General features: G+C 35.7%; 1 protein-coding gene across 4 annotated transcripts in view; it reads left to right on the top strand.

The window, feature by feature from the left end:
- RNF180 (ring finger protein 180) overlaps positions 1 to 12,848 on the top strand; it is a 221,042-nt gene that overhangs the window by 155,265 nt on the left and 52,929 nt on the right. For all 4 annotated transcript variants that reach the window (XM_021007243.2, XM_021007244.1, XM_021007246.1 and 1 more), the window contains one exon: positions 9,896 to 10,121. In XM_021007243.2, coding sequence (XP_020862902.1) covers positions 9,896 to 10,121 — 226 coding nt within the window. The remainder of the gene's footprint in view (positions 1 to 9,895; positions 10,122 to 12,848) is intronic.

Raw genomic sequence — 12,848 nt, 5'->3', positions numbered from 1 at the left:
AGTGCCTCATGATTATCAATTTAAATTCCATTTTCATTGTATGGCATAAATATAGTAGACTAGAGGATTTATATCATAGGTTCTATCCTTACTGTATGATATAAATTGATAGTATTGCTTTTATAACTACATTTCGGTTAGTTCTTTTACCTGTGATTTTTTTTCTAATCATTTGAGTTTTTGAATTATTTGGATTTCATATAAATGAGAGCTTACTGTAGTTCCAGAGGCACAGTGAATTTTTAGCCTTAAAAGCATCCTAAATAGGCTGTCAGTATTGATCTAATTATTGGAAAAAATTGTTAAATTGCTCAGTTTACTTTGTATCTTGTTGAAACAAAATAGCTAATATACATACTCAGGGTCAGCCCTAGGTGAAATTGTAAAGTAGGTGAAGTTTATTTTCAGAAATGCTGCTTCGTCTTTCTGGATCCTTTTTCTTGCCTTTCAGCATTTCTTCCCCCTCAGGCACCTAGTGTTCTCATCATAGCCCAGAAAGCAATTTGATAACTCTTTATGCTGAGATATTAATGGACACATGTTATCCCCTTGGGAGTATTTTCATTTTAAAAGAGACCTGAATAAAGAGAGCTGTGCTTAATCTGAAGGGATAATAAAATGTCAAGTTTGGGCAGCTAGTAGAATAGCATTTTTAGGTATTGAGGCCCTTCTAGCTACTCTTTCAGTACTTACAATCAACCCCATGTGTGACTGGTAAATGAAGAAGGTGAATCCATACATCTGTCTTTCTTGTTCTAATCCCAACATTTAACACATTTGAATATGTGAGATTTATAAGTTTAGTAGATGGAGAAATAAAGATATTTATCAGGTATCTGCCCCACTGCCTGGACATGGTCAAATGCAGTGTGATCTCACTGATTTGAATATGTCCTCCAATGTAACCTATCCATGTTTTCCACTTCCCTGCAACATTTGTTCCCATATATCATTTCATAATTTCACTACATAGAAGATACCCAAAGCATTGGACATCTCCCTTCCTTCTTCCTGACTTTGCAAGGACACTAGTAGAGTAGTCAGATTATCCACCTATCATCCCTCACCTTCACCACATGGCCAGCACATCTTTTCCTATCACACATTTTTCCTGATGATTTATTTCACTCCTGTTCTTTCTTGAAGTTCCTCATTGGTGATCTGCTGCAGCTTGCTCATACCTACCATGACCTTCAAGATCTCTTTCAACTCTAAACAGATGATCTTATGATCCCTGTGCCTTACCATTGTCCCCTATGTCTAACTTTAATTCTTTGGAGTCTGTCGTAGTTCATATATATATCAGCTATACAACAATACTAGCAGAAAAATGCTATTAAAAGATGAAATTTTGTTTCTGGGAGAAGCTTGGAAATTGCCAAAGGAGCTTTGAAATGTCCTTTTTTTTTTTTTGCAAGGCAGTTGGGGTTAAGTGACTTGCCCAAGGTCACACAGCTAATAAGTGTCAAGTGTCAGGTGCCTGGTCTGAGAACAGATTTGAACTCAGGTCCTCCTGACTCCTGGGCCAGTGCTCTACGGACTACGGACTTCTTGAGAGCAGAGATTCTCTTTTGTCTTTTTTTGTATCCTTAACATAGTACCTGGCACATAATAGACATTTGATAAATATTTATTTAAATATGTGGAAATTTTGTATAGATGGAAAAGGAGATGTTTAAGTTGGTAGTGTTGATGTTCTCATTTACCTTTTTGTGTTAGTACTGAGGTCCAAGGTTTTTCCCATGCTTTTGCTATGTTCTCTTTCTGTATCCTGTAAATCTCTCTAACACTTGTGCAACTTCATCACTTCCAGCTCAGATCTCTGTGTACACTTGGTTTAATCAGCCACTTTACCTATTTTTGTTCTCTTTAGTGTCATTTATATCTCCTCCATAAGAACATCTGGGATTGTAATGTTAGAGTCCAAGGGTGGTGGCTTTACTATCCTAGATATAGGCAAATCATTTCCATTTTTCTTCTATTTGTTGTACTCCCTCCATTTCAGTCCTTAAATCCAAACATAATCATCCATCATACTTCTTTGCAAGATTTTACAAGCAAGTATATAATCTAGATCACTGTTCATAACATAAAGACACCTGTATAGTCTTTAAATCTTTGGTATCTCTCATTCCTTTTTCCTGACCTATGGTTTCTGATATATTTTTCATCAATGTTACCTATCTCCTACCTTTACACTGAAGTTATCAAATATCAAAGTATGTGTTGATTTAATTTGGAGATTCCTGTTGAGTTGTTCATGCAATTTCTCTGTGTCCTTATTCACTGCAACCAGTGTTGGTGCACAAGCTGTAATTATTTTTTCAGTGATATACTTTTTACATATACTTATCAGTTTTACAAGGTGAAATGACCAAAAGTTTTATGAAAAAATGTTTCTTGTAGTCTTTGTGTCTGTGATAAAATCAACTTTGCCAGCTCCTGTCTTTCTCTCTGCAAGAAGTATATGTGAACCATTCTTCAATTTAGTTACAATTTCCTTCTTGAGTTTATGTAATAGCAAAAAAATGTCTTTGCAAAACAGTTGCTATGATTCAATTCATCTAGTAGTATGTCCACTAGTTGGTCATTGAATAAGGATGGTACAGTTATAGTTCCAAGTGTCAAGTTAAATTTATAGAGTCTAAAAATATTATGATTCTTTAACTCCCTCTGCTCTTTTCCATTGCTCCAGCACTGTCACTTAAGAAGCAATAGAAGATTGGACAGAACTAAAGCACACTTTGTATTTTTTTCTCACTTATAATAGGTACCTGACAAATGTCAATTATCATTTATTAAGTGCCTACTATGTGCCAGCACTGTGCTGATAATCACTAGTGACACAAAGACAAAAGACATTCCCTGCCCTTGAGGAGCTCACCATCTAAATGCTCATCTGAATGAACTGATTGATTCAGCTTTCATTTGTCCTAGTAATAATGCATTAACCTCAAGAGGAACATTACATTCATTTAAATGTATTAAATGTTTTAATGAGTTTAAATTCACTTCATGTAATCCACATATGCCCTTGTATTCCTTTTACAATAAAGAATAATAATAAAATGATAATATCAATAATAATAACAAAATAACTCACTTTTACATAGCATTTTAAGCTTTACAAAGCACTTTCCTCTCAGCAACCTGATGGAGTAGAGGCAGCATGGGTCAGTGGAAAGCGAGCGGATCTCGAAATCCTTCACAAATCAGTGGTGGATTTAGAGACAGAGGACTGACTGATATGCAAGTCCCAGTTCTTCCCCTTGCTACCTGCATGACCTTGGACATGTTACTTAACTGCTCTGGGCTTCAGTTTTCTCATTTATAAAACAAGGGAGTTGGACTAGATGACCACTAAAGGCCCTTCCAACTGTATATCTTTAATCTTATGATATGCAACAATCATTATCCAGTTCTTACAGATGAGGAAACTGAGGGTCAGAGGAGTTAAGTTTCCTGTCCATAGTCATGTAGCTTAATATTAAGTTTCTAATTTGGGATTTATATTCATGTCTTTCCTGACCCTGAGTCCAAACCTCTTTCTTTTAAATCATACTACCTCTCCTTGTCTGTTTTATATGTAATAATATTAACGTTACAAGTCCTTTAAAAAAATTATCTGATTCTTTAAATAAAACTCTCCAATAACAGAGCAATAGTTATAGTATTTTCTGCCACTTTGATGAAATATAAATTGATATTTTAAAAATAATGCTCTTCAAGTGTTTAAATATTTTATGAGAGTATAATTTTTCCGCAGATGTGCAAGTGATCTAGAAAATGACACACACATGCATTATTTAGAACTTTTTTTTTGCTGTCTCTTTGTGTATGCTTAAATAGTAGTTGTTTTTATTAAATAGTTCTGTTATTTTTCTTTGCATTCCTAAGCTATTGAAAAGGCCTTTTTCTATCTCCCTAAGAGTTATAACCTACAGGGTAATGACCATCTGAGCTGGAAGAGAGTTGTTTTATATCCCTTCAGCTCTATGGATATAATGATAAAAAGTTTTACAAAGACCCTATCCCAGAGCTTTAGAAGTAGGAAAATTAATGATGCAATTACCACTAATATATGTCAGAGATGGGGTAGGATTTTTTGTCTTTTCTGTGTAATCAGAAAGCCAGATACCACTCTCATCCTGTTGCCATCTCACAAGCTAGTATGTGAAAGTTGATACTTAGCATTTGACCTAGAATTCAACCTACAGACCTGAATAAAAATATATTTCTCACCTAGAAGCATCTGAAAGAATCATAAAAGTTGTGCTTTTAGCTCCCTTTCTTCACCTGATACCTGGTTAGCTGTACCTACGTTATTCAATTACTTTTGCTAAGATATAAATTTCTTCATGGTTCATCTTTTCACTTGTCTGGTATGCTGACTAACCAGCCATTTAAAGAGCAGTTTCTATTAGGTGGCAGGGGATGGATAGGAGAGACTAATTACCTTTCTAGCATCTTAAAATTAGTCTCTCATACTAAAAATAAGAGATTGAAGCAGATGACCTCTCTTATCCCACCCAGCACTACAATTCTATGAATCTAACAATAAGGAAATTGCTGTTTTATAAAACAATCTTTTATATTGTTTGGCAACTCAGAATTTTTTTTTCTTATAGAGCCAAAACCTGTCTTCCTGTTAGCTTCAACTCATTGATCCTACCTTTTGGAACTATACAGAATAAATCTCTATTTGACATGAGAGTCTGTACAGTACCTGAAAACAGCTGTGATATCATGTAACTTCTATCATCCATCAAATTGTTAATAAAATTATTGACCAGGAGAGAGTGAAAAACAGAGTTCTTCGGCATGTTAGTAGATAAGAACTAAAATTTGCATTATAAGTACACCAAAGGCCATTCTGACGTGTCCCCTTAAGAAATTTTATAACATATGCCAATAACTCATTTTTATGGTAGATATAAATACACGTAATGTCATGAAGAAATCAAATTCTACTCAGAGGACTTGCACTCTGAGTTGTGAGGCTAAAAAGGTCCTTTACTGGCATTGCCAGTCTTGGGTAGGAATAACGTACCCAGCAAAACTGAATGGTACCCTTCAAGGGGAAAAAAAATGGTGTTTAATGAAATAGAGGACTTTCAAGTATTTCTGATGAAAAGAGCTGAATAGAAAATTGGACTTTAAATACAAGACTCAAGAGAAGCATTAAAAAAGTAAATATGAAAGAGAAATCATTAGAAACTCAGGTTAAATTGTTTACTTTTCTGTATGGAAAAATGATACAAATAAATTTTAAGAACTTTATCATTATTAGGGAAGTTAGAAGGATTGTACATAGAAGGCATGGGGATGAGTTGATTATGTTTAAATGATGTAAAAAAAATGAGGAGTGCTTTGGGAAAAGGGAAGGGAGAGTGTTCTCCCTCCTCCACTCTAACTACTGACTTGCCTAGCTTCCTTTAAGTCCCAACTAAAATCTTGCCTTCTACAGGAAGACTTCCCTAACTCCTCATATATAACTCTGTGCATGCATGTGTGTGTGTGTGTGTGTGTGTGTGTGTGTGTGTTTGCATGTTGTCTCCCCATTAGAAGGCAAGAACTGTCTTTTGCCTCTTTTTATATCCCCAACACTTCACATAATGCCTAGCATATATATGGGGCACTTAATAAATGTTTATGATTAATCTATCATCTCTAGTCAGATGAATTCTTAAATGTTTAAATGGTTCAAGGCCATCAGAATCATAATGAAAAGATAGAATATCTTTACCCCCTAAATGGTAAAACAAGGATTTTCAAGAAATATTTGCCTTGATTTTTTTTCTGTTAATCTTTTATTGCCTTCTGTAGTCTCATTTTATACAGATTTGACATCTAGAAGAATTTGTCTTTTGTGAAATGTAAGCTCTGAGGTTGATTTCACTTCCTGGGCTCTTATGCTGAAGCCTTTGTTATTCATGTTGGTTAGGTTGGTATTTCTAGAAAATTGTATAGTTTACCTTAATTTGGTAATGTTGTTTTCTAAATATTTCCTCTGAATACAATTTAATGTTTTATATTATTCAAGGACTCCCCAGTCTGACCTGACTGACTTTTCCAAGATAATTTCCAGCCATATTCCAAGCATACCCTATAGTCCAGACAAGAGACAGTCTTTGCTGTTGATTGAACATTTCTTGCCCTTTCCTGCCCCCACACAATTAATTTTGATCTCTTTATCTGGCCTTTACTTCTCACAGAGTCTGTTTACTCATTGCAAAGGAGTGGTGTACTTGCTAATCATCCAAAAGAGAGCGTCCTGTAGTGAAAAAAGCACTGAATTTGAAGTAAAAAAATTGGGTTCAAATCCTGGACTCTCACAACCTTGTGTGACCTTGAGCATGTCCATTACTTCCCCTCTTTGAACCTGAATCTTTTCACACGTAGGATAAAATAAAAAATTGATAATGCTCTCTGATGCCCTCCCACAGCAAGATGCCGTAATCCTTTGATTGTGCTTCTCTTTCTACCTTCAACGCCCTCACCTCCTGTCATTTGCCTATTTACGTTTTTCCCAAATTGAATATTACTGCTTTCTTTGGACTACTCTAGCCAAAAGAAATCTGTCCTCTGAATTTCTATATTGACAGTTTTTATCACCCTTGCAAAACATGCAGGGTCCGGCCTTGTGTTATACTTGTTCCTTTTGCACATGTTATATTTCTATTACATTGTTCTTTCTAAGTTCTTTGAGGATACGATTGTGTCCTGCTCAGCTTTATAGCCTTCACATCATCTAACCCAGTACCCTACATAGAGTCGGCAGTCAGTAACTATTCTAAGGATTGAAACAGTTCAAACGTAAAAATCAAATGTAACAAGAAATATTTGCTAGTTAATTACTTTGTAGTCCTAGCCATAGTCCTGCCCAAGCTCCCCTGGGTGGTCCCTCTCTTTCATCATAGTGATAGTTTAAAAACCTTGTTAAAGTTAGGGTTTGGACCTGTGATTTCATTGGTCTCCCAGTGTAAGTCAGTACCTTCCATGATAACATGAATAGCATTATGGTGTAGTGGAGAGAAAGTGACCTTGAAGTCAGGAAGACAGATTCAGGAAGTCCCAGGTTACTGGCTGGGTGACCCTGGGCAAGTCACTCTCAATAGTCTAGACAACTCTCTAAGACTCTAAGTTGTGGGGAACATGGTATTGTTGGGTCCATAGTTTAGTGAATTTGGATGTATAGTTCTAAAGTGCTTTCTAGAACATCTGGACTACTTAACAACTTCACCAACAGAATGTTCATTACTCTGCCTGGCCTCCAATAATTGCCATTTTCCATTTTTGTCATCTTTCTCAATCTGACAAGTGTGAGTTGGATCTCAGAGTTATTTTATTTTACATTTCTCTTTTTGTTGACTTTGGGCATTTTTCATACAGTCCTTGATAACTTGGATTTCGTTTTTACCTATCTATGTATGTATTGTTTCCCTCCAATAGAATATAAGCTCCTAGAAGGTAGAGACTGTCATTTTTTGACTTTGTATCCCCAGTGCTTTGCACAGTGCCTGGCCAATAGTAGATGATTAGTAAATGCTTGTTGAACAAATAAGGAAGAAATATAGATAGATATAAATATGTATGGTAACTTAATTTCTTAGCAAATAGGAAATATATAGGCAGAAATACATGTGCTACACTTGAATTTTCCACTAATGAAATTGTTAAACAAGCAGAAACTGGCCTCTGATTATTTCTTTATGCTGAGCGTGCATACACACACACACACACACACACACACACACACACGTGCATGCGCTCACACTCCCACATAATCACAAAGGAAGACTGAAGCTGCGCCTCCATTAAAAGACTCGCTTGGGTTTGCAAACTTGTTTATTCTGAAAGTCAAGGAAAAAGCCAAGGATCTTACCTCCCAATATAGTATCCTATCGTCTTTATCATTACTAGTAAAAAATGATTTTTACTAAACAGTCATGGTTTAGGCTAGCTAATTTACCTGAACTTCATTATTAATTGTGATAATCTTTATTAAATATTCCCAGTTTAGGCAGGCTAAGTTACCAGATGTGTACAGGGCTGATTTTTTTTTCCTCTGGCATTTATTTCCCTGGACTAGAAAGATTTAGATTTCCATTTTTCTATGTGTCTTGAAATGTATATTGTCCATAGTTTGTGCCTTAGACTGCTGACTAATCTAGCTTCCATTCTGCCACACTCATAAATTTTTGGCTAAAATGGCTTTTTATGGCCAAGAAACTTTGAGAGATCTGATTCATTTACATCTTTATGTTGACCAGCCGTATACAGATCCCGATGCCTTGTGAACATTTTAGAGATCCAAATATTTTAGATTTGTCTTGAATAGAAAGTTGTCCTTTGTAGATGTTTTAAATTGCATTTTTGCCTAGGTACAGAACTATGTGAAAAAAATGACTTTTTGAAACTCCTTTTAAACCTCTAATTTCAACAAATGAACTTCCACCAAGGTTCCAAATATACCCATTAATGTTCTCTGAAAAGTACAATGAGCTATTGATTGTTAGGGCTAACAGATATCCTGGGTAATTTGGATTTGGATATCCTGGATTATAATTGGCACATACAAAAAATCCTACTTCTTAGCCAGAGTGATTTGATAAATGGTACAATTTGTGTTTTTCTTTTTGCTCCTTAACATTGATATCCCTGATAAAGAGTGCTATTGATAAAGGGGGGAGGGGAGGGAAAGCAATAAATAGATAACCAAAGAAAAACAAAGAGAAGGAAAAAAGCACTTAGATAAATCACAAACTGAATAATCAGGAGCTAAATGATTAAAATTTGACTCAAGACCTGTAAGAGCATACTGATTTTTTTGTCTCTGTCCTGAAGCTCATTACAGTTGTACTGTTTTCCTCCCTTGCATTTCAAATAACTACATACACAATTATTATGACCAGAACATACTAAAATTTTGGATTATTCTTCATTCATCTCTGTTTGTCTCCAACATATGGGTCTGGAGGGAAAGAAGAGTCTTCAAATGACCTGAATTTTGTATTTTACCTGGGAAGGCAAAAATGCCTGTCATTGCTGAAACATTGTCAACGTGATAAGCTGCTGAACCTGGGGAAAAGGCTCAAAAAGATCATAGCTTCTCACATCTGATGAGATACCAGCAGCATAGCTTCCAGACGAAAAAAACATGCAGTGTTTGCTGCCACTGTCTCATATGCTCTCGGTCCCTTTCTGGACATGCAACTATAAAGTAGAAGTGCTTTATAGGACAGGAGGTGTGATCTTATTTGGGTGGCCAAACTTTTGATTTAATTCATATTTTAAAAGTATTAAGCAACTGAAGTTAGTCACTGAGAGAGACTCAAAGTTTAAATAAAGCACAATATCTTAACCTTCCTAGAGGTTAGAGTGTAGAAGATAGGTAAGAGACAAATACGATATGTGACTATTCCACACACTAGTTCATTTTAAGTGTCATAGAGATGCAAAACAAAGTGCTGTGTCAACACACTCTTGTGACAGTCAACTAATCTGAATAGGCTCCAGCTTTATTAAAATAAAGTTTTAATGTTAAACTCATGATGTCTAAGATTTGTTGAACAAAATGTCAGTAGTTTGGATAGAAACATATGTGTTCATATGAGCATGCATATTTTTGGCTGCAGTTGTGTTCCTGCAAATTTTCATCCTGCCCAGATGTTTTTTCTTATTTAGGTATCTGAGTTCCATGTACTATTTTATTTTTCACCATTTTCTGTAAAAATATCTCTACCATTCCTGATATTTTCTAGAAAAACTGCAGATCTACATTAATCACAAAGGCTGTTCATTGATATAACAGGAAACCTCCCCTTTCTGTAGTGATTCTAAACCTCTTTTATGCTGATTTGAAGAACTTGGCCTCTCTCTTTTTTTTTCATAGACTTTGAATAATGATGTGAGTACAGATGATGATAATGAATGTACAGAAGAAAAGGAAAGTTACATCTGTGCTGTGTGTCTGGATGTTTATTTCAACCCATATATGTGCTACCCTTGCCACCACATCTTCTGTGAACCTTGCCTCCGGACCCTGGCCAAAGACAACCCGACGAGCACACCCTGTCCATTGTGCCGGACAATCATTTCTAGAGTCTTTTTCCAGACAGGTAACTTCCCTCTTTTGTTTAATCCCTAGAAGAGTATTCTGGCATACGTGGACATGCACCCACTTATAAATTTAAAAATATTTTATAAATTGTGAGAGAAGAAAAATTCTTGGAAATAGTACACAGTGTTTATAGAGTTTTACGTAAGTACCATATAAAATTTTAAACTATCCATTTCTCATTTACAAACTCAAGTTCACATGTTACAAAAAGGCTTGCATTTATTATCAAATGAGTTGTTTAGTTTTTTTTAAGTATTTCTTATTTTTAAGATAAAGAAAGTTTCCCTTATTCTGAGTTGCTTTATTATTATACAGGCTACTTGCTCATTTTTCTAGAGAATATGATCTTTTTAAAAACCAAAATCTAATTCTTTTTACTTAAATTTAATGACAAACACTGAAGTATATATAGCGCCCCTTTCCTTTCTAGAAACAATGAAAATTGTTGATTTGATTACTTTTCCCAGAGCAAGAGGTAGAAATGGGGAGGGGAAGCATCCTCTCCAAAGGCATGAAACAGCAGCAGAAAGGAATAGGAAACAGATGATGGCAGTGGTGAAGCATGGTTAGGAATTTGGACTCAGGGAGATATAATGGGTTCTCACCAATCAGCTCAATATAACTGCACTGCAAGAATATCAACATTAAATGGTTTAGCTGTTCCCAGACATGTGCTCTGCTGAATCGTGTTTAGAAGGTGCTGCACAATCATCAAAACTACTTGGTAATAGAGTGGTGGATCAGTGGAGTAGGTTAGTACACAAAACACAGTAGTCAGTGACTGTAGTTAACCTACTATTTGATAAACCCAAAGACCCCAGCTTCTGGGATAAGAACTCACTATTTGACAAAAACTGCTGGGAAAACTAGGAGAGAGTATGGCAGAAACTAGTCACAGACCAAAATCTTACACCATATGTCAAAATAAAGTCAAAATGGGTACACGATTTAGATATAAAGGCTGATACTATAAGCAAACTGGGAGAGCAAGGAATAGTTTACCTGTCAGATTTATGGAGAACAGAAGAATCTATGACCAAACAAGAGATAAAGAACATTATAAAATGCAAAATGGAGCTATAGTCATATGAAAAAATGCTCTAAATCACTATTGATTAGAGAAATGCAAATCAAAACAACTCTTAGGTACCGCATCACGCCTATCAGATTGGCCAAGATGACAAAACAAGAAAATGATAAATATTGGAGAAAATGTGGGAAAATTGGAACACTAATGCATTGTTTGTGGAGTTGTGAAATGATCCAATCATTTTGGAGAACAATTTGGAACTATGCCCAAAGGGCTATAAAAATGTGCATACCCTTTATATCCCAAAGAGATCATACAAATGGGAAAAGGACCCACATGTACAAAAATATTTATAGCAGTTCCTTTTGTGGTAGCAAAGAATTGGAAATTAAGAGGATGCCCATCAATTGGGGAATGGCTGAACAAGTTGTGGTATATGAATGTAATGGAATACTGTTGTGCTATAAGAAATGATGAGCAGGCTGACTTCAGAAAAACCTGGAAAGACTTGTATGATCTGATGCTGAGTGAAATGAGCAGAACCAAGAGAACATTGTACACAATAACAGCCACGTTGTGCAATGACTAATATTGATAAACTTAATTCTTTCCAGCAATACAAGGATCTAAGACATCTCCAAAAGCCTCATGATGGAAAATGCTATCCACATCCAAAGAAAGAACTATGGAGTCGGAATGCAGATTGAAACATACTGTTTGCTCTTTTTTTTTCTTCTGTTTTATTTTGTTTCTTCTTTCTGGTGGTTCCTCCTATTAGTTCTAATTCTTACTCATTATATCACTAATGTGAAAATATATTTAATAGGAATGTATATGTAGAGCCTATATCAGATTGCATGCTGTCTTGGGGAGGGGGGAGGGAAAGGAGGCGGAGAAAATTTAAAACTCAAAAGCTTATGGAAGCAAATGTTGAAAACTAAAACCAAATTAGTTAATTTTAAAAAAAAAAGAAAGTGCTACATTAGGGAGACATGGGAGAAAGATGGTGGGAGAAGCAGAACCGGGGCTTTGGGCTAGCTATGTGTACTAGGCTGTCACCTGGCATGACAGCACTCATCCAAGGTAAGTGTCCCAAAACTGAGTGGAACTCCCATTACACTTTATCATCTCTATGATGTATCTAAGTTATGTCTAGCAAACAGCTCTGATAAATCATGGCAACCAAAATGAGTAGATTTTATGAAATCAGTTTTCTGGTTAAGAATGTCATGAATACATGAAGGGACTGCATTTTCATCAGTTTGAGAACTTCCTCCAACAAGGTAGATCTCAAGGCATCTATCACCTATGACTAGGTAGAAACTAAGGACTTGATGAAGCTTATACAGCTACCAGAAGTAGGATTTGAACCCAAGTCTTCCTGACTTAAAGCCCACAGCTCTTTCAGCTATATCATGCTAGGCAGCTGGATGGCAGTGTGGATATAGAGCTGGGCCCAGAGTCAGGAAGACCTGAGTTCAAATCTAGCCTCACCACACTACCTGTGTGATCCTTGGCAAGTTTTTTTTTCTTAATTTAATTTTTTTTGTTACATTTTGAGTTCTGAACTGTCTCCCTCCCTCCTCACCCTGCATTTTATTTAAAACCATACTATGCATGCTTCTATTTATCAGTTCTTTCTCTGGAGGTGGATAGCATCTTCCTTCCTTGATTTGAATATTTATAATACTCAGA

Source organism: Phascolarctos cinereus, unplaced genomic scaffold (assembly GCF_003287225.1).
Source record: "Phascolarctos cinereus isolate Bilbo 61053 unplaced genomic scaffold, phaCin_HiC Scaffold_4;HRSCAF=312, whole genome shotgun sequence".
Taxonomy (NCBI): Eukaryota; Metazoa; Chordata; class Mammalia; order Diprotodontia; family Phascolarctidae; genus Phascolarctos; species Phascolarctos cinereus.
The sequence above is the reverse complement of the archived record's forward strand: the minus strand, read 5'-3'. Positions and strand labels throughout refer to the sequence as shown.